Source organism: Amblyomma mixtum, chromosome 3, assembly GCF_055824585.1.
Source record: "Amblyomma mixtum isolate Tamu chromosome 3, ASM5582458v1, whole genome shotgun sequence".
Lineage (NCBI taxonomy): Eukaryota > Metazoa > Arthropoda > Arachnida > Ixodida > Ixodidae > Amblyomma > Amblyomma mixtum.
In genome coordinates, this window is record NC_143014.1 from 208,390,361 (window position 1) to 208,412,779 (window position 22,419).

General features: G+C 44.8%; 1 protein-coding gene across 1 annotated transcript in view; it reads right to left on the reverse strand.

The window, feature by feature from the left end:
• Nucleotides 1-21,735, reverse strand: part of LOC149353476 (isovaleryl-CoA dehydrogenase, mitochondrial) — a 49,763-nt gene extending 28,028 nt beyond the window's left edge. Inside the window, exons 1-7 of the mRNA XM_089582590.1 lie at nt 21,590-21,735; nt 19,664-19,753; nt 18,105-18,156; nt 15,256-15,425; nt 6,501-6,594; nt 2,785-2,921; nt 400-496 (exon numbers count right to left, since the gene is read on the reverse strand). Of these exons, the coding sequence (XP_089438716.1) occupies nt 400-496; nt 2,785-2,921; nt 6,501-6,594; nt 15,256-15,425; nt 18,105-18,156; nt 19,664-19,753; nt 21,590-21,733 (784 nt within the window). The 5' untranslated portion in view covers nt 21,734-21,735. The remainder of the gene's footprint in view (nt 1-399; nt 497-2,784; nt 2,922-6,500; nt 6,595-15,255; nt 15,426-18,104; nt 18,157-19,663; nt 19,754-21,589) is intronic.
• Between the last annotated feature and the right edge of the window lie 684 nt (nt 21,736-22,419).

Sequence of the window (22,419 nt, forward strand, 5' to 3'; positions counted from 1 at the left end):
TAAAGTTAGGACTGATCAAAGAATAGGACAGCCTGAATCAGTTTCTTTTGAAACGGACAAATAGCTGTGTTCTGAAAACTGTGAGGCTACAATCAAGAACAACAAAATAATCACGACCATGGAAGTGAGTCTGACAAAAGCAACATACAAATAACGACTGAAAACCATATTCACAATCTCAGGAACATGCACTCAACAAATATTCAACCCACCACGACGAGGTGGTTTCAACTCTCTGATTTGTAAAGATGCCAAAAGAAAGTCAGAACTCTGGGAGTTGTCACTACTTTTTTTGTACAAGTACAGGAGTTTACACATAATGACACTGTCTGAAAATAATAATAATAATACGAAACAAAGTGCACAGCAAGATGCCAGAAGCAGCCTAGTTCTACACACCAGGAATCTTGCAGTCCTCGAAGACAAGTTCGGCTGTTGGAGAACCTCGCATTCCCAGTTTGTCAAGCTGCTGCCCTATACTGAAGCCTGGGGTGTTCTACAGGATGAGAACAACACAAAGAAAGATTTATGTGCTGCACAGCACTACTTGCAAAGCCAGAAGGCACACACCCATTCACTTCGCAGAATTTGCTAAAGGTTCTTATTGCTAGAGCAAAAATGAAAAACTAAAAAAAAAAAAAAATTGTACTTTCTGACAGCCAAAGCAGGCAGTGCGTTCATTAAGCAAGCACGTTTCTTTATGCGAGTTAAATGCAGTAGTGATTTTACACAGCACTGATGTTGCACTGTGCTTGCCTTGACATTTAATTCACCCCAACAGTTGAACAAACCTATGAATGTGGGAGCAGCTCTGTGAATGCAGTGAAGACATAATGATGTAATTATCCAATAATTTCAAATCAAGTAACTCCGTGCTCTGCAACGGTACTTTACAGTATATCTGAATACAGAGAGGGTCACATATAATGGGCTATAAACATTTCAGAGAACCCATGGGCAGCACAGCTTGTAACCATAAAGACTTATATTTTTTATACTACAGTAAAATCTCGTCAATCTAACCCCTCTTAATTGAGAAATTCGAACTAGGACTGCGGTCCCGGCCGACACCCATGTAAGTCTAAGGCATCGGACCCTCGTTAATTCGGACATGGGCGGGCTCACACAGCTCAGTTCAGACTGGGGGTCATGTCAAGGTGCGACCTGTGCAGCCAGCAATTATCCAAATAGATCTCCCCGAACCTGAATTGCATGACACGGTGAACTGCATGAAACAGTGGCGCCTGCGAACCTCAGGCGCGAGAGCTATGACAGGCTTGACGACACTCGGGAAGTCTCCCATTAATGAATTAAGGCTCAGCAGCATAGTTTCGGTTTCGCTTTTCTTAACTTTATGCCATCTCGCGGCTGCCATCCGACGTGCGCATGGGCAAGCTGCTTGGCAGTATGTCACTGGTCTTTTATTTTTATTTTGAAATAGCATGGCGTCACACCGTTCTAACACCCTCACTTTCATCCCTGTTCTTCTTTCATTCTTCCACTACGCTGAAACGTGCTGTTCACAGTCCATGCAGTGCAGCATCCTCAAAACGCCTCAGGGCAGTTTGTGCGGAGGCACCCCTTCTACTGCATCACACTACAAAAAAAGACTGCAAAGGCCTTTACTATTTTTTAGCAATTCTTTGACATTCTCGACTGGGAACGCAAAGCAAAGAACTTGATTAAACCACGAACAAGCGTCGTCGTTGCTTGGTGTTCATCTCAAATGTAAAAAAAACCATCATCCAGGCGTTCATTACATACAGTTGGGGACAAAAGTCTCCGGACCACGTGTTCCTCGAACGAAGCCGATAGCTCTGCTATTAGTCGGTGGCTGGAGACCACACTTGTGGAGGTAAAAGTTAAATTGTTGTTCTTTCATCTCCACAAGTGTGGTTTCCAGCCGCTGTCTGATGGTAGAGCTATAAGCTTTGTTTGAGGAACACGTGGTCCGGAGACTTTTGTCCCCGACTGTACAATTACTGTGATGCAAATGGTTTTTGGCAGTTCTTTTGAGGGCCATTCAATAATCCTAACTTTCGGATAATTCAAACATTTTTTCTGGTCCCCTGAAGGCTGATTTAAGAAAATTTTACTGTACAGTGCCCATATGAATCTGTCCTTTCTCATTCTATCTTTGACCACTGTTTTGCCTCTCGAACCAACTAGTGCAACGAAACATTGTTAAAACTGGAACCTGGCTTTGAAAGATTACTATTAAAAAAAAATATATATACATAAGCCCTTAATTCATTATAATGATATTTCCAGATATTTTACATTGTGATGTAGTGATGGTGGCCAGGCCAGAACGAAGACAAGCAGGGTTGTATGGAATTTGAAAACTTCTTATCTGGGTGAATTTGCGCTCCAAAAAAAAAGTGCAACAGTGGTGATAGCGACATATGGTTTCAGCAGTTGCAGTGATCAGGAATGCCCGTCACTCTCGGCCCCTCAATTCAGAGATGAGAGCAAATTTTTCAGATAAGGTGCCTAAAACATCAACAATCTCGAACATCACAGAAACTGCCGTTCACGATCACAATCAATTCAGAGCACTCTAATAGTAGCACACATAGCAAACAAAGCAATAAGGCTGAATGCCGGAGGCAATAAACAAACGTGAAAATAAACAACAACGCTTTGTGGCAATATCAAAGTTGGCCTATGAATTAATATTTAACACATATGACAAATCTATGTGCAAAAAAATACTGACACACTGCTCGGCACTGTGTGAGATAAAAGCTGCACTGCTTGAAGAAATAAAACTGACTGCCCCACCTTCTCTACAATGAATGCACTGATGCCATGCTGGGGCTTGTCTGCAAGAGGGTTAGTGCGGGCGTAGACAAACACAACATCGGCGAGGGACCCATTCGTGATCCAGAACTTCGTGCCATTCAGAATGTAGTGGTCACCTGAAATATAAACCCTAAAGTCAGACCAAGCAGGCACAGCCTGGAGAAGCTTATCAAGTTCAGCACATGCTAAACAATACAGTAGACTCCCGTTAAGACGAACTTGCTTAAGATGAACCCTTGGTTAAGATGAACAGTGGTGGTCATTTGTTTGGTTTCCCATAGAGTCAATGCAAAAAAACATCTGCTCAAGATGTACACTGCACACGTGCTAATTGGTTAAGATGAACTTTCACAACCAGCCGTGCCCAAGCCATGCAGCTTTACTCGACCATTCAAGCAGTATTTCAGCGGAAGGAAAGAAAAAAAAGCTAAAAAATTGAAAGCTTTTTTGCACCGCCGACGATGACGCGGGGAGGCAGAGAGACCTAACCACGTCTTCGTTGAAAGGGCAATTCTGTGAAAGCAGAACTGTCGCTGCTCCTCCCCTCCCCTGTGAGGGCACTGAAGGATATCTTGGAAGGTTAAGTGATATGCCTACGCTTGTAGCAAGCAGACGATTTTCTCGACAGACACAAAAAAATATAACAGACTGGGCAACACTCAACAGTGCCTGATGCACTGCACTAGTAGTGCAATAAATGCTTATGTTGCAATTATTTTTTTCCTAAAAGACTATTTCATGGCTTTGCTCACATATGCAAAGTATTTGGACACACACTGCATGCTCGAACATCATTTTAAGAAGCACTCCTAATTAGATGAACTTCTGATAAGATGAACAGTCTTCATGGTCCCTTGGAGTTCATCTTAAAGGGAGTCTACTGTAATGAGTTATTATTCTTCGATCACATACAACTTTCACAGAGGAAGCACCAATCATGTCTGAGCACTAAAGCTGTTAAAACCTCTAAAGGAACACTAGCGCTCACAAATTGTTGCTTATTATCGTTAAGTGGTCTCATGGTAAGCACCCTGCAAAATGCAGTGCTAAAGGTTTTTATCAATCCGAAAAGATTTTTGCAAGCGCAATGGAATCACAGAGTTACAGGTGCTGGCAAACTGTGTGCCAGTGGTACTAGCATCACTACGCCTGCAAACTATTACCGTATTTACTCGCATAATAGGCGCACTTTTTTTCCAAAAAATCCGGCTCAATGTTCGGGGTACGCCTTTTACGCCGGGTTAAAATTTTCAGAAATTTTTCAGCTCGCAAAATTGAACATACCGCATAAAAGCACTCGCATACAGGCTGCACCCAGTTTTCCCAAAGAAAATATTTGAAAAAAAAATCTGTGTAAGGGCCGCACCAAAACTTTCCACGACCCACGCGGGAATAGCCTTCGAAATGCACGCGCCGAGGCCTCTGCGATCAGCTCCAGCTGCGCGCAACGGGCGCTTGATCGCGGAGGCCACACACACACACAGGAGCTTCCAGACGCCACCCACGGAGGGCGCCCGAGGCCAAGCTCATCATCATCATCATCAATGTTTTCCTCCACTGCGAGCTTTCGCTATCCACATCGCCATCAGCATCACCAGCTCCAATTTTTTTTGTTGCTGTCAAGTGCCGGGATCTGCGGTAGCGCGTTAGTTCATCATGGTTTGTGGCTTTGCCGCCGAGCGTTGCTGTTTTAGCTCGACGGGCAAGCACCTTTAGCTACAAGGCTGGAAGTTTGCTCTCGAACACGGCAAGCGTGCAGCAGGTCGGAAATTCGACGTGGCCGAGAAGTGCAGCAGTTGCGACTGCGGTGTGCCTAAATTTTGTTTACTTGACTCCAGGCGCCGAGGTTTTCGCGGGCCCAAGTCGGGAACGTTTCCGGCTAGAAATGAAGCTTTCCAAACACACGTTTAAAGTGAGCATCCCTGAAAACTGTGTGTGGCTGTTCTACGCAATGTCATTGTACGAGCTGTGGGTCCACAGCAGCTGCGATGGCAGCAGCACTAGTGAGGACTAGTAGTGAGTTCAGCAAAAACTTCGTTAAAATAAAGATTGGGGGGCGGCAAGGCGTCTGCTTGCAATCATGTAAATACAGTATTGATAACAGTGCCAAGTTTGGGGTGCGCCTTTTATGCGCGGAAATAGAAAATATCTGATTTTTCACGGCCAAATTAGGGGTGCGCCTATTATGCGAGTAAATACGGTAATCTGCACCTGAGACATACTACAATTCTTAAATATGCTTTCATGAGTTGAAAGCTATGCTCCAAAAGTAGCCTTGTAAAGTTTATCTAACAAATATCTTTCCCAATAGCGCAGCCAATGTACAGCCTAAGCAGAAGAAAATCTCTACTAGAGATGCAAGGGTTGTTGTCGTATATCCCAGCAAAAAAATATTGAAAAAAAGATTGCACTACTCGTCCCCCAATATACCGCATGAACGCGTGTAAAGGCTGCACCAATGTATGGTCCGTGCCCTGTTTTCCCGAAAGAAATATTTTAGAAAAAAAGATCCGTGTAAGAGCAGCACCCAAACTTTCCACGACCGACACGAGAATAGCCTTCTAAATGCACGTGCCGTGACCTCCACGGTCAGCTCCAGCTGCGAACAACGGTGCACTTGATTGCGGAGGACGCACACGCACAGAAGCTTCCAGGTGCTGCCCACGGATGGCGCCCGAGGCCACGGCTCATCATCATCATCGTCAACTTTTTCCTCCACTAACCTTTGCCACCTCCACCGCGAGCTCCCGCTATCCATATCAGCATCAGTACCACAAGCCCCAGCTTTTTGTGGCTGCCAAAGGCATGGGAGTCCGAGAGTTGTGGTAGCGTGTTAGTTCACCGTAGTTGTGGCTTTCATGTGCTGCCGCCAAGCGTTGCAATTTTAGCACGATGGGCAAGCACCTTAATAGCTACACAGCTGGGAGCTTGCTCTCGAACATGGTAAGCGTGCGGCAAGCAGGAAATTCGACGTGGCCGAGAAGTGCGTCCGACGATGGTGCAACCAAAAGGATGCATTAAGGAACACAAGTTGCAAAAAGCGCGCTTCCTGAAGCAAGCCGTGCAAGCTTCCCGAACTGGAAGAACAGCTGCTCTGCTATGTGATGAAAGTGCGGAACAATGGCTACGCATTGATAGCGGACATGCTGCGTGACTTTTTGTGGGATGAGTGTGCACCAGAGCACAGCACCAACTCGGAGTCTGAAGACTCCGCGAGTGATGACTGAACATAGAATAAGTGCCGGTCATTCCCTGATTGGTGTTCTTACTTTAAAAATTTTTTTTTTTCATGCATTGCGTGTATGGGCCGCATCCCGAAAACTGGCCCTCGAATCTGGAAAAAAAGTGTGGCCCTTACATGCGTTTATACAATAATCCATCTCAATGCTTACTGCGACTACTGTGCCACTCCAATCAAACTACCCACAGACACAGACTACAGTATATAATTCATGCTCTTCAGTTTCATTTAACTCGCTGCACACATAAAATTGCCGACACATGTCCTAGGCAAAATCAGTAGCTCCCAAAATGTTATTTTCACTTCCTTGGTAGCAAATTAGCCCCACAAAAGCGGCAACACATTATGTTTAATACCAATTGCACCACTGTGCGTTGGACACAGATGATAGATTGAGTACACTGTTTTTGACAAAGATCAAATACATTAGTCAAAATCAAAAACAGGTACCTACCGTCCCTCACAGCAGTGAGACTCATAGATGCAACATCTGAACCAGAGCCAGCTTCACTCATGGCAAGAGACCCTACGTACTCCCCACTTATAAGCTGCAAAAAGAAAGACAGGAAAAGGCAAACAGAGACAGGCTTCACAGTGTGCAGCTGAATTCTGCTGTTTTTGTGAGATGAGGGGGACATAAACTTGTTTTGCAGAACACAGCATTCTGCTCAGAGTATGAATGGAAAACTAAGCCCATTTATTGTCTGCAGTATGCCAACTCTAGGTACTGCAGTGAGAATGAAGTTGAGAGCAGTTCTTCTGTTTCTTTGTCAGCCGTGGCTGCTAAAACAGAAGATAAAAATTCAGCTCTCATTAATTCAACAAAGTTGGTAGATAAAAAAGTTAGCTTGAATCCCCTGAAGTTCAAACTGCAACATGGTTTGGTTTGGTTTGGTTTACGGGGTTTAACGTCCCAAAGCGACTCAGGCTATGAGAGCCGCCATAGTGGAGGGCTCCAGAAATTTCGACCACCTGGAGTTCTTTAATGTGCACTGACATCGCACAGTACACGGGCCTCTAGAATTTCTCCCCCAAAGAAATTCAACCACCGCGGCCGGGATCGAACCCGCGTCTTTCGGGTCAGCAGCCGAGCACCATAACCACTGAGCCACCGCGGCGGCCAAACTGCAACATGAATTCATAATCTACACCAAAATAAAAACTTCTTATTCATTTGGAGTACCTCGTCATGTTAGTCTCTACTAGCGCTCAGATGGGGGTAGCGGGAAAGCTAATCTGCACAGTGGAGCTTGGTCGGTACTGTAAGTACATTACATAAAGGACCACTTTCTGAGTTGACGAACACTTATGCCTCAGCTACAGCTAGTCACAGTTCCTGAACTTTGCCTAGAAATTGCCCCCATGAACAAGTGGATACCTTCATCTAGTTGTCTATGCATGCTTTTGGTGGCATGCTTGAAGCATGTGGAGGCTCTTTTCTAGGCAATTTCTGATGCAATTTCTAGGTTCCTTTGGCTTTGGTAGCATGCTTGAAGCATGCCACCAAAGCCAAAAGAACCAATTAACAAAAGATGAATTACAGGAAACTGACAACACAAATGATGAACAAGATGGTCCGACATGATGGTGATGTAACAGTGTAATGGCACACAGACAAGGAAAGGACGCAACACAGTGTTGTGTTGTGTCTTCACTTCCTTCTCTGTGTGCCACTGTGCTGTTTCACCGTCAAACCATCAAGAGACTGACTGCACAGTCCAGAGATTTTTGTGAAAAAGTGGCGGAATATAACAGCAGCCTGCAAGGTCACACGGTGGGAGAATGAAGTCTGGGGAAAATGCACAACATTCGCAACACCAATGTGGAAGAAATGAGAATGCAAGACAAAGAAGCAATGACAGAAGGCAAGAACAGAAATTCAGCATGCTACAAGGGCTGACCATGTGTGGTATGCGTGCAAATGAGGACAGCGGTGTAAACAGCTACAGACCGATCTCTCGGACTCTGACTTGGGGTGGGGGGAACACTTAAGCGTCCTAAAGATCAAATCCAATAAAAAAAGTTGCTATTTCAACTTCTCCTAATCGCCTAGTGGCTGGAGAAAGTGGTGATGATGCCATGCGCAACCTGTCGCATCCATTTGACCACATATGCACTCATCAGGACATCGGCACACCTCGTGCACATGGACAACAGACAGCACTGCAACTGCTTTCATTTGATGGTTGTACACTGTCATACCTGAGAAGCACATGAGAAGAAAGTCCAGAGGGCAACACATCACAGCAGGAACTGTGCTGCGCCTGCCATATGCACAGCCCAAGACAGAAAGACAATTGGATAGAAGCAAAATCACCAAATGCCAATGACAATCAGTTCGTTGGTGTCGGCATCCATCATTAGGCTTTGCTGTGTTTACAACCGAAAACCAAGCTCGAAACTGGCAACATGTTTTTGCTCAGACTTGGCAACAACTCACATAGCATGGAAAGTAAAATGCCAGTGATTGCAGGCGCTGTGATCAAAAAGTTGAGTCTAAGAAGCGCTTTGGCGCAGATGTGCAGACCTCCACTCATAGAGTCAGTGTAGCCATATAACTGCCTCCTGAGAGAGTGGCCCAAACGGACTCAGCTAAGACTTCCACAACCTGTAATTAGTACTGAAGTGTGTGCAGTGAAAGATTGTCTGGCAACAATTCAAGTTCACAATGACGCGTGCATATTGCAGTCACTATATGCCAGCCACAAAGAATACCAGCCCTATCAATTAAAGTGACTGAAATTAGTTGTAGCTCAGCTTTAACTGAATCAATATTTGACACCCCTTAAAGTTATAGTTCGAGTTGCGTGCACTGTGGTAAGCGGACACGAAGTGTGAAAATTCGAGCTATATCAGTTGAAACACATCCAAATGGTATAAAACTGACCATAAAGCCAACGTGGACCTAAGTCACAGTTATACACTGACTTTACTAGGATACGTGACAGCGTCACAAGAACGTATGTTATGTAAACAGAAAGAGAAATGGAGCTGGATTCCAGTGGTCACCCTGGAATCCACTTTTGAATCCCCTGGAATCCCTGGTCACTACTTTTGTCATATAGAGAATAACACATGAGCCATGCCTAAGGCCCCTAACTTCCCGCGACGGAAGATTTAAAATCTTGCGATGTGAGAACGAAGATTCTGCAATATTCCGTGGGAAGCCCCCTACACATAAATGCATGCAGACTTTCACACAAAAGCGGCCGTGCGCTTCCCCTTGATGGCCTAAGGATGTTGAAAAGTTGGCTTTATCTCTAGCTAAAAAGTCTAAGTGGGTGAGCTCACTGTGGGTATCTCGAAGGACAGTGAAAAAAACAAATTGACGCTGTATTTGTAGCTTGGCTACAGATGTACCATGAAGTGATTTCTGAAGTAGACGAATAAAGAAAACAAAATCTGTCATTATATCTATGCAAATATGGTAATATTGCTTCCTACAGGTGTGAGTATCGTGGCTCATCCCACACAACCATGTGGGCGCACTGCTGCCAGAACAACAATTGATGCACTAGCTTGATTGCGTGGATGGGAAAACAAGCATGCCAAGGCACTAGCAGAACATCGTTCATTCCCAGATTCTATGCTGCCAGAGAATTGAAATGATTAAAATATTTCTACTCCCATCATTCTATTATTCCTATTGACATCCACAAACACAATACTATCATCAAATAATGTGCATGGCTGCTGACACACTATTCCATGAAAAATGCAAAAATTTGTTGTTTTTCGTGAAATCGCGGGAAACTAGGGGCCTTAGCCATACCCTTTGCATTAAGGGACAACTCCCACCCTCTAGCGTAAGCTCCACCTCTGGCTGTTTGTTGTAACTGTGTCCAGGTGCAGTGTTCATGCAATTGCACCAATAAACCCTCTTTTGTAGCAACATATGGCAGGACTAATGCAACGGTGCCATGCAGTGTGATTAGTAAAATACTCGCACCCCTGCAGTAAGCAGCTTCACAGAATCACATCTTGTTCTGGCACAAAATATTTCGTGTAAAAATGAACATCTAGCAAGACAAAGTAATCACTCCCAGTCTATCTGAGTTCATAATAAACCGAAGCTACAGAGTGATATGAATTTAATTCAGACTTTTCCACCAGTGTGTCCAGGAGGAAAGTTTCAATGTGCATCCATGCAGCACTGTTCGCAAAAGATTGTTTTTCAGATGACAAATTAAACTCAAGGAAAATCATGGAGTAAGAGGAGACAACTGATCACAAGACAGAACTGTGCAACTTTTACTGTGGTAGCACTCATACCAGTGCCACATGGACAGATTTGGTGCCATTAAGTGCTTACTGCCTTAAGATTTAATGATATTTGTGTGGTGCCACACGCATAAATTTAATGGCATTAGCCTTACTGCCATTCGCGGCCTACTGAGTTCACCACAACTCATTCACTTGTGCAATGCGTACCCTCGTTCCCATTCCATACGCAGAAAAGCATGAAAGTTGGGGAGGAGGAATAACCGCAAACTTGACAGGACTGAAGATCGAGAAGAGGACAGGACGAGCGGTAACTAGCAACTGAAGTTTATTGAAAAAAAGACATGTTGCAGCAAAGGTTGCATCTGCGCATAGCGTACGGGAACTAAGATAGTGACACGTGGAACACACAAGATAATTAATGATATACATCGAAACGAACAAGAAACGAACAAAAAAACAACAAAGAAATGCCCGTCACAGGTTTAACAGAAACCGGGTCTCTTTATCTAAAAGCGCCACGGAAGGCTCACTCACACACATATCAAGCCCAAGTTTGCGCATGTGTGCCGCCTCTAAAATCTCTCTTTCGAGCCTCGACCTGCCCCTTCCGATGATGGTGGCTTTGTTGAACTGTGGGTAGCAGCCATCGCATTCCCTACAGTGTCTCGGCAGATTTGCGCCATTATCAGGTTTCAAGGAGCGGAAGTGCTGTCGCAGCCTATCGTTTAGACATTGACCCGTCTGGCCAACGTATACTCTGCCGCATCGCAACGGGAACTGGTATACCACATCAGTGGCACAGTTGACATATCTGTGCTCATGCTTCGTCGTGCACGCGACACTGCGCTTACCTTCCGCCACGCGCCCGCAGAGCTGCGATAGCTTGCAAGGGGCTGAGAAAACAATTTGAATGCCTTGCCTACCTGCCACCCTCTTGAGGTTATGGGCCATCTTGTGCACATAGGGGACAACTTCAAGCGGCCTTTTGTCCAGAGGGATCGCCTCCTCTTGGCCACGCACCTTGTTCCGCAGTTTCCACAACAGAGATTCCGCCACTGCTTGGAGAACGGGTGGTGGAAAGCCTGACTGCAGCAACTTATCCACTTGGCCCTGAAAACTACCTGCAGCTTTGTGCTGGCATGACTTTGAGAGAGCTGACCTCATACAGGTCATGGCTATGCCTCTCTTAATTAGTTTGGAGTGGCAGGAAGAGAAGGGTAACACGGCCTTTTTTGAACGCGGCCTGTAGGCCCAGCACACGTGGTCATTGGAGCTAAAAGAAAGCTGCAAGTCTAAAAACTGGATGCACTGATCTTGCTGTTTTTCAAGAGTGAAGTTTAAGGAATGGGAACAATGCTTGAAAACCGCAAGTACGTCCCCCGCGACTGTGTCATGACGGGCTTCGTGGTCAACATTTAAAAGGACTAAGAAATCATCCACATATCTAAAAACCTTTTTAACACCAATGTTGGCAGCGTCAAGCTGAAGCTGAAGCTTGCGGTCAAACTTAGCAAGGAAAATTTCACACAGGACCGGCGCAACACAAGATCCAATGCAGATGCCCCGTTTCTGGGTGTACAGGTTCCCCTCAAATTTAACAAGGGTTGCGCAAAGGTAGTACCTTAGCAACTCTAAAAACCCGTCTCTGGAGACACCACAATCATTTTGGAAAGATACAACACCTGAAAGATCAATCAGCTCGCTGACCGCGGAATAAAGTTCGTCGTGCGGAATGGAATAAAAGAGCTCTTCAATGTCAATCGAAATGCTGAAATTCGCGCCGATGACACTCTCCTGCAGCACAGCTGTCACGCTAGCCGAGCTCGCAACCTTGAATGGATCTTCAGGACTGAGGTTGTTGAGGTGCTTCATGAGGTACCTGCTTAGAACACCCTGCCAGCTACCTTTCTCGGTCACGATGGTTCGTAGAGGGCACGAGTCTTTATGCGTCTTTGCAGAAAAGAACACAGACAGGGCATCTGCCTTGATAGCTTTCACTTGGTTGTGCAGGGCTTGAAGGACCATCTCCTCGAGCAAATTCAGTGCAGCTTGCTTGACCTTCGAGGGTTTTAGTCTCGTCTCGTTGAAATTTTTGGTCACTGCCTGCTGGGCCTTCTCGCGGAACACACTTTGTGGGAGGACTGTGAAGCCGCCTTCCTTATCGGATAGGTACCTGTTTTCCGCTTGTACGGAGCTTCCCTCACAGAAGAGGCACAAGCTTTACTCGAGCGAGGGCCTAAATATTGTTTGGATGCGCCAGTCAGCAGGCACGGCATGCTCGCACTCGTGCGGCGGATAGCGGACAAGGCGTCCAAGGAAGAGCGTCAGCGCTGCCATTTAGACGGTGTGGATGTAGTAATGAGGTGTTTTCCTCATAAGTCGCACAGCCAGGATCTCCTGGGTAGAGTCGCTGAGGATTTGCGCAGGGGTGAGCTGGCGTTGCTCCTATCCGATAAGGAAGGCGGCTTCACAGTCCTCCCACAAAGTGTGTTCCGCGAGAAGGCCCAGCAGGCAGTGACCAAAAAATTTCAACGAGACGAGACTAAAACCCTCGAAGGTCAAGCAAGCTGCACTGAATTTGCTCGAGGAGATGGACCTTCAAGCCCTGCACAACCAAGTGAAAGCTATCAAGGCAGATGCCCTGTCTGTGTTCTTTTCTGCAAAGACGCATAAAGACTCGTGCCCTCTACGAACCATCGTGACCGAGAAAGGTAGCTGGCAGGGTGTTCTAAGCAGGTACCTCATGAAGCACCTCAACAACCTCAGTCCTGAAGATCCATTCAAGGTTGCGAGCTCGGCTAGCGTGACAGCTGTGCTGCAGGAGAGTGTCATCGGCGCGAATTTCAGCATTTCGATTGACATTGAAGAGCTCTTTTATTCCATTCCGCACGACGAACTTTATTCCGCGGTCAGCGAGCTGATTGATCTTTCAGGTGTTGTATCTTTCCAAAATGATTGTGGTGTCTCCAGAGACGGGTTTTTAGAGTTGCTAAGGTACTACCTTTGCGCAACCCTTGTTAAATTTGAGGGGAACCTGTACACCCAGAAACGGGGCATCTGCATTGGATCTTGTGTTGCGCCGGTCCTGTGTGAAATTTTCCTTGCTAAGTTTGACCGCAAGCTTCAGCTTCAGCTTGACGCTGCCAACATTGGTGTTAAAAAGGTTTTTAGATATGTGGATGATTTCTTAGTCCTTTTAAATGTTGACCACGAAGCCCGTCATGACACAGTCGCGGGGGACGTACTTGCGGTTTTCAAGCATTGTTCCCATTCCTTAAACTTCACTCTTGAAAAACAGCAAGATCAGTGCATCCAGTTTTTAGACTTGCAGCTTTCTTTTAGCTCCAATGACCACGTGTGCTGGGCCTACAGGCCGCGTTCAAAAAAGGCCGTGTTACCCTTCTCTTCCTGCCACTCCAAACTAATTAAGAGAGGCATAGCCATGACCTGTATGAGGTCAGCTCTCTCAAAGTCATGCCAGCACAAAGCTGCAGGTAGTTTTCAGGGCCAAGTGGATAAGTTGCTGCAGTCAGGCTTTCCACCACCCGTTCTCCAAGCAGTGGCGGAATCTCTGTTGTGGAAACTGCGGAACAAGGTGCGTGGCCAAGAGGAGGCGATCCCTCTGGACAAAAGGCCGCTTGAAGTTGTCCCCTATGTGCACAAGATGGCCCATAACCTCAAGAGGGTGGCAGGTAGGCAAGGCATTCAAATTGTTTTCTCAGCCCCTTGCAAGCTATCGCAGCTCTGCGGGCGCGTGGCGGAAGGTAAGCGCAGTGTCGCGTGCACGACGAAGCATGAGCACAGATATGTCAACTGTGCCACTGATGTGGTATACCAGTTCCCGTTGCGATGCGGCAGAGTATACGTTGGCCAGACGGGTCAATGTCTAAACGATAGGCTGCGACAGCACTTCCGCTCCTTGAAACCTGATAATGGCGCAAATCTGCCGAGACACTGTAGGGAATGCGATGGCTGCTACCCACAGTTCAACAAAGCCACCATCATCGGAAGGGGCAGGTCGAGGCTCGAAAGAGAGAGATTTTAGAGGCGGCACACATGCGCAAACTTGGGCTTGATATGTGTGTGAGTGAGCCTTCCGTGGCGCTTTTAGATAAAGAGACCCGGTTTCTGTTAAACCTGTGACGGGCATTTCTTTGTTGTTTTTTGTTCGTTTCTTGTTCGTTTCGATGTATATCATTAATTATCTTGTGTGTTCCACGTGTCACTATCTTAGTTCCCGTACGCTATGCGCAGATGCAACCTTTGCTGCAACATGTCTTTTTTTCAATAAACTTCAGTTGCTAGTTACCGCTCGTCCTGTCCTCTTCTCGATCTTCAGTCCTGTCAAGTTTGCGGTTATTCCTCCTCCCCAACATGTCTGACCAACTGGCCCAAAGCTTCCCCTTGTTGAAAAGCATGAAACTTTGTTAGTAACAACTTCCCAACCAGTAGCAAATGGTTAATTCGTAACTTTCAGTCAGATGAGGCATCTATACCGCATTTTCGATGCGAAGAGTGCCATTTTAACCAGCCTTTCTGACAGGTATTCTCAACTTGACTTCATTGCCGACATGCGAGTTTATGGCTACTTTTTCAACATGTAAAGCAAAAACGGCTGTATTTTCTGGAAAATCATTTTTACATTACATTCAAACAACATTCCCAAGATACTGTGCTCATTAGCACTGTTTACATTCAGATGAAACTTTTGACTGCCTTGCAATCATTATAGTTATCGTCACTTTCGATAATGGCATTAAATGTGAACATGTAGCACCAACTCAGAGAATAATGGCATTAACAAACTTATGGCCTTAAGCCTTTACTGCCATTTATTGTGCGCGTATCGCATGGACTTGACAATTTTCAATTTGCGACTCATTGCGCTTTCCGCATTGCTTGGGGTCAGCTTGTTCCAGCTTACAGCAAAGAGTCAGCTAACAGCTTGTTTTTTCACCCATGATCTCATAAGTGGCGGCACTAACCTTTGGGAGATACTTCCTCTTCTGCTCCTCAGTGCCATTGCGATAGATCTGGTTGATGCACAAGTTTGAGTGGGCGCCATAGCTGAGTGCAATGGCTGCACATGCACGACTTAGTTCCTCCTGGATGATGCAGTGGTCCAAATAGCCCGCACCAAGACCACCATACTCCGCTGAAGTAAGCAGAAGCAAGAAACATTAAGCAGCCAAGACAGCTTCTCAGTCTGCATTTTAAAATTCAGCTATTACAATTTGAAACAATAAAACAAGCAAACATCTATGCTCTGATCAGAAAAAAAAAAGGCAAATGCATTTATAGAAGTTTTCGCTTCCAACACATCTCTTTGCTTTTTGCGAAAAAAGAACTATTGCACCCAAAGTATTTAATGCAACAATGACTTTATCAGAACTTCTAGTTTTCAGCTTCAAGCTTTCGTAATTATCACATAAGAAAAGTAGTGCACTTTGTAACTATATATTAATTCGCAACATTTAGATCAGCATTGGAAGCCAGGAAAGGAATGGCACAGCCAGTATATTGAGGTGTTTCCCTCACCTCACTTGGACAAAATTAAACAAAAAGCAAAGGTAACAACTTGACAAACCCGTGTGAAGCAACACAATTGTGCAGGATTAATACATATCAGTCTAGCGCTTCACCTCTTCAAACAACGGTGATCAGAAAAATAAAATGAAACAACAATAATTCCTAAAATATACACCATTAAAGCACACTGAATGGGAATGAACTGCAAGACAGAGCTAATGAAAGATAGAGCAAGTAAACAAGACTAATTTGCCACAACATGTGAAAGCATCTGCATTTGACCAAGGTCTAGTTCCATGTTTCATCAAGGTAAAGCATGGAACTACTGATGAAAGATTCAGGACACAAGACTGTCTTGTCTTTCTTGTCCATAATCCCATGTTTCACGCCATTCCCACTCAACCAGGTGCCAATTAGCTCAACTTTACACATCATTTTCTTCTCTAAGTCTATCTATTTATGACATGCAGCCGTTCTTCAAAGTTTGGGTTTCACACACAGCAGCACTAAGCAGTCTAGCAGGCTAACACCATGTACAGTCTTTGCCAAAAGTAACCAGGCTGCATGGTTTTGCTTCTCAGTCGTATATTGAAGCTATTGTGCCAGCTCTCAAGTGCTAAATCTGTGTATGGTAACAACTCCTGTCCTCACCTTCAAAGAACTTTTTAATCTTAAGGGAAGCCGTGAGGGCTCTACAAAACAAATGAGAAGCAAACCATGCAGCCTGGTTACTTTGGAAAAGACTGTGCCATCTGTTGCCAAAGTTTTCAGGTCAAAGCATCTCTGACCAGCATGGCCATCAGGCAGTACAGTGGCAGTCATTAATGCCACTGGTTTTATTACTGGAGATGTCAAGGTGGTTTTCTGCTGCTGCTGCAGCCAATCCACGCAAATTAACACAAACATTTTTTCAAAAGATGTGTGTAACCACACGCAATTCATGGACGCAGTGGTCTGGTACTCTTTTGTAACAGATGGGACGGTACGGTACAGCACATGAGGTTTTACATCTCAAAGCTACACATGGGCTATAAAAGACGACGTAGTAGAGAGTTCCGGATTAATTTCAGCCACTTGGGTTTCTTTAATGTGAACTGACATTGCATGGCACACAGGCATATTTTCAATGCGCAACTGCCAAAATTCAGCCGTCACAGCCAGGATTCGATCCGACAACCTTGGGCACAGCAGCTCAATGCCACAAGAGAATCACTGGCAGAGCAGAATACATGATGCAACAAAAAGAAATTTTAAGAGGTCTAAATGCCTCAGATAGATCGACTGCCTCTGCTACGAAGGTTTGCTCCAGTGCCTTCAAATGCATTACCGAAACAACATGATAAAATAAGCTTTCTATACATATTTATTCTAATTATCTATTCGAAATTGTTAAGAACTTTAAAACCCTTCAACATGTCAAAAGTGTTCACAACATAGAGCTTCTTTGTAGTTGTCTTGAGCATTATCTAATGCAATGTCACAAAAATGTGTGCTTGTTAAAACTACTTACGTTCACCGCACTTAAGAGAAGGAACAAGCAGCATAAAACACTAATTACCAGCTAATATCAGCATAGAATAGAAGCCAGTAAACGTAACACCACTATAACCTTGCCACTGCTCAGATAACAAGAGGGAACAGTGTTGAAGAAAGCACGGTAAAACAAGAGACAAGGTCACAGAAGGGCATATAAAACTACAGGACCAGTACTAGAGCACCAGTCATGGGGTTTACATGCCCCTCTGTGTCCTTAATCCCTGTTGCTCTGCTCTTCACAACAATGAGACAACCAGCCCAAACCAAAGTATTACTTCAAACAGAGTGTATAACCTAAATTCAAATGCTAGTGATTAACCAGCTCCAGGCAGTCAATGTGGTTTGAAAGTACCCCATCTTGGGCAAGCAGCTATCACCCCACAAGAATCCAGATATCGGCAGTTACATTGCTAGAGCTTTGGCATCAGTAATGGCATTTTTTATTCCCATTTGCTAAGCACTGGCTAGAAGCTGGTACACAAGAAACTAGAGTGACAGTGGCAACAAGTTCCCTGGACGAAATACTAAGATGCACTCAGAAAGAAGCTCCTATGCTATCTATACCAACTCAGTGGCTGGCAGCAATTCAAAACACAGACTGCTGTGCCTGTTTCACTTAATGGCACAAAAATGCCCCTGTGTTGCAATAGTGCAAAATGAGCAAGCGCTCGAAGTTGTTTTTGCACCCTACAAGTGACGCAAATAACCAGAAGGAAACTCAACCCTTGAAAAAAGAAAGCTGTAAAAAGAACAGGCACAAGTGACATACCTGGCACAGTTACACCCATGAAACCCATGTCGCCCAGCTTTTTCCAGAAGTCCTGAAATAACAATGCGCCACGGATAAAGAAGGGTGACAACTACAAGCTCAGCAGGGGATTAATACATCGAAAAAAGTGCTATGCACAAGTCACAACTAGGCTGTGGCGATGACCGATTCCTATGGGCTAAAACTGAAGTAAGCTACGCTCTTTTCACACAGAGCACTGTGAGCATACAGCAATAGGCCCATCGCTTTCAGACAATTTTTTTCTTCAAAATTTTGGGGAGTAAAGAATAAGCGTTATTTACTGAACTGAAAATCTTGTAGAAATCCGATTTTTCAAGACATCATTTCACAATCTGAGTCTTTTTGGGTTACTTATTTTTCTGAAGGAAAGTTTCATTCCTATAGTACTTTTATTGTCTCAGGATATGATGCAACTTAATTTTATAGCAAACTAATAAGCTTTACCAAGGTAATTCATTACCAACACTGCTTCCTTTTTCTTTTTTTCACCCCTATGTCTTGATGTAACCTTAAAATCGCAGGTGTCATTAGGAAGCAACAAGAGCCTTTTGGCCTAAGCTAGTATGGGAATAAATAGGCTTCATGCAATGGTGCAAATAAGATTTGAGGTCGATACTTGTGCTCTCAAGGCTTGCTGTTAACAAATATTGCTTGAACTGATCCTGAACAGACACCATGCCCTGGGTGACATGGTAAGGTTCACAGTATCATTTGAAATTATTGTGGAGAGCTTTGTAGAGGACAGCTGCTAAGGTGGATATTAGAGTAGAAACTGAGTTTAACCCAATTGACATTACAGCTGCTGCGGGTGCAAAAATCAGGAACCACTGTCCCACCGAAAAACAAAAGGCCCTAATACTGCTACTGAGCAGTCATGTATCAAATTGAAAAGCTAAAAATGACCTCACTAGTAACTTAAACTGTGCTCGGAACTACCCGTAACCTTGCCATTACTCTCATCAATTTCTAATAACACAAGATGCATCAGCTGCACAAAAATTTGCTACAATCACTTGCAACATACAGGGCTGACAATGAGGCTCAGAAATAAAAATTTTGACAGCACTAAGTAAATGACAGCAGAACACTTCTATGCCTGCCGCTGGAGAGGACAGCACGAGGGCTAATGTGCGCACAACGAAAACAGCAGGTTTGCCAGCTGCAGCACATCAGCCATCTTGCCTTTTTATACATCACCAACTTTTTGCGGCTTTCTAAATCACACCGGCGCTAGCAAAGTGACAGATGCCACTAATAAGCATTTTTCACTGTCCCAATGCTCATAATTCAGTCACAAGGGGAAAAAGCCAGCAGAGAAGGCAATGATGAAATGCACTAAATAATGGCGACTGATAATAACAAAAACTTGTCATCAACATTCTTTGATTTTAGATGAAAAAAATCGTACTCTGCACTTAGTCCATCATAAAACATTAGGTGTGGTTTATAACCATTTGTACCTCCTCTTTTTTATTCTTAACACTCAGAGGAAGAACTGCACTCTGTTCCCCTCATGCCTGCACTATTGTTATACGTACCCGAAAGCCTGGAAAATGGTTGTTCTTGTCTATGTCTCTTGCATGTGGTGCAAGTTCCTTCTGGGCAAAGTTGAAAGCAGCTTCTCGAAGCTGAAAGGCAAGAAAGGAGATCAAATTACATTGTTTTAAATAGAGACCGCACCGACATGAGGCTGTGATGGAACCTTGGAATCTGGCGATAAATTAGTTCATGCCCATGAAATCTGCACCAAGCTTGTATTAGTGTGCCCATCAAAACAGCCTCCCAAAGCATGTTGCTTTTGTTTGAAGCATCTAACAGGTGGTTTTCTCATCCGAGTACATGCCTCTTTGAAAGAGACAAGCAGATTGAGCTCAACTTAATGCATCGACTTCTCTCTGTGTTATAACCGTATGCCAGCCTGCTACACAACTCCACTGTGGACTATGATAGCTTTCCTTTTTACATCCCTGCCACAGGGGGGCAGCATAAAACAATATCAGAAATGTACAATGTGCTTACAGTGCTGGATGCTGGCAATTCGACTCCACTGGTTAGCTACAATAATTCAACTATACTACATGCTACATTATTATGGCAGCTGGCACAGTATTGCCCAGCGAAGAGCCAGCAAAATACATGTGGGAGCTGGAAGGTGGCCACTAGCATGCGAAGGAAGTTATCCTCAAGATATATATGCTCGACTGCATGAAATAACGTGCCAGTTGATTGACTTGACTGCATGTAAGACTCCAGATATTATGGAGGTACAGAAAATAAAGGCATAAAACAAAGTTCTAGCCCATGCCACTCGGTATGAAGAGCTTACTGACACCCTAGAGTAAAGCACATGTGCTGCTAGGAAAAAAATGCAAAATTTTTGTGCATTTTAATTATAACAGCCCAATTTAATTTTGAAACGTCAGGCCACAGAAGACAGAAGCACTGTACAACAAATCAATCTAGGAAGCGTATTTCGTTCATTCGGTTGCAGAAAAACTTGAATAATAGTATGCCTAGTGAAGCTCAACGTCCTGAAGCTGGAAGCCAGAGAGGGGCTACATGGCATGGCATACAGGGGTATGCCAGGCTGAAAACTACAGATAAATGAGCATATTGGCATCAAAACAAAAACATTCAATCGCAAAGAACGAAAAAGACACCAATAAACGGTAACGCGATAGAAAAACAGTTTTAGGTGCAGGCATGAAGTTGGTTTACACTGTGTTTGTAAATACTCCGAGAAAATGACAGGGTTGAAATGTGGCCGCCGCGGCAGGGAGATTAGCCACCGAGTCACCGTGGCGGGTTCGAATAACAACGAGGAACATTCGGCATATTTTCTTTTCCAAGCTTGACGCTCACGTGTTTGCCTCCGGCACTGGAAACGGAGTTTCAAACACCATGGTCTGCGGAAGCGGGCAGTCATTTCCAGGATTTGCAGGTAGTGTAAGTTGTTTTTAAAAGGCATCGGCTCGCTGTCGGGTTAAAAAGTTTAACGAGGCGCAACACTCGCCCGACACCTCGTGAAGAATGAAAGCACGTATGCAATGCACGGAGCCGGGGTAAAGGAAGAATCGCGGAAGACGTCTCGTGATCGCAGCCAGCCAATGAGATGACACTGTCGGGAATATGTTTCCCGAGCTGCGGTGCCGGCTGCCGGGAAATATATCTATTACAAATACACTACACCGTAGTACATAACTCACGAGTGGGAAATCAGCGCAGACAGGCAGATAACGGCCACTTGTCACGCAGTGTACAGTAAGTATGTGAGCACACGCGTAGAAAAAATTGTGCCCTCCCTCTCCTAAAAGCGACGAAGCTCCTTGTAAAACAAATGCTACAATGAGATGAATGCCGGTAGATTCGATTCCGAAGGCACTCAGGCTCTGCAGCAGATGGATATACGATATCGTATGACGTGCGAAAGAAAGAGAGAATAAAAGAAAATCCAACAAACGTACCTCCTTTTGCTCGGCGCTAAGGCCGTACATAACATCCTGAATCGGATAATAAGCGCATTTTCTAACTGACAGCCTATACGGCAGTCCTTTGGTCGATTTTCCGAGACGAAGCAGCGAGGACCACATACCGCTGGCAGCCGACATGTTCACTAGCATAGTTGCCGGACGAACTATTTCACGTCCCCGTAGCATGCTCCATTTGGGTGACCTGCGCTAAAGAGATTAGGCAAAGGCTCACGGGAAAATCGTCTGCTATTGTCACTTTCGGTTTCCCGTGGCACTCCCGTCATTTGTCGCTCGCTCGCTTCGCCGTGGACGCCGCGTTTATATCGCTCGTTACCCGCATAGTACGCATTTATTTGATGAAATGAATGCAGGAATTGACACACCTGAACGGTATGCACGCGGTGTCGTAGCTTACAAACGGCATACGTAGCCCGACTGGGGCACTTTGCAGACGGCATGTTTCCGCGCGCTTTTCAATGCTCGATAGCTCGCGGTGCTTCCTCAAATACCTCAACAATTATCGTTTTGCCGTCTCGCCGTTCTCATAATTTTTGAGCCACGCAAGCAAGTCACCAGAAATTGCAGGAACTAGTCGATACGCGTGTATTTATACTTCCGCTGTTAGCTAGCTGCACCCATGTATGTGCTTTAGCACGAACACATAATACCCTCATTTAACATTTATTAATATCATTTCGTGCCTCGTTTTTTTTTTGCGCAAATTTCGATTTCGTTACATGTTCGTCACCTTGCGGATGCGTTTCATATATGCACGGATGAACGTAGGCCGTGTATGGAGCAACGTGAAGTCGCTTTTTCCTGCA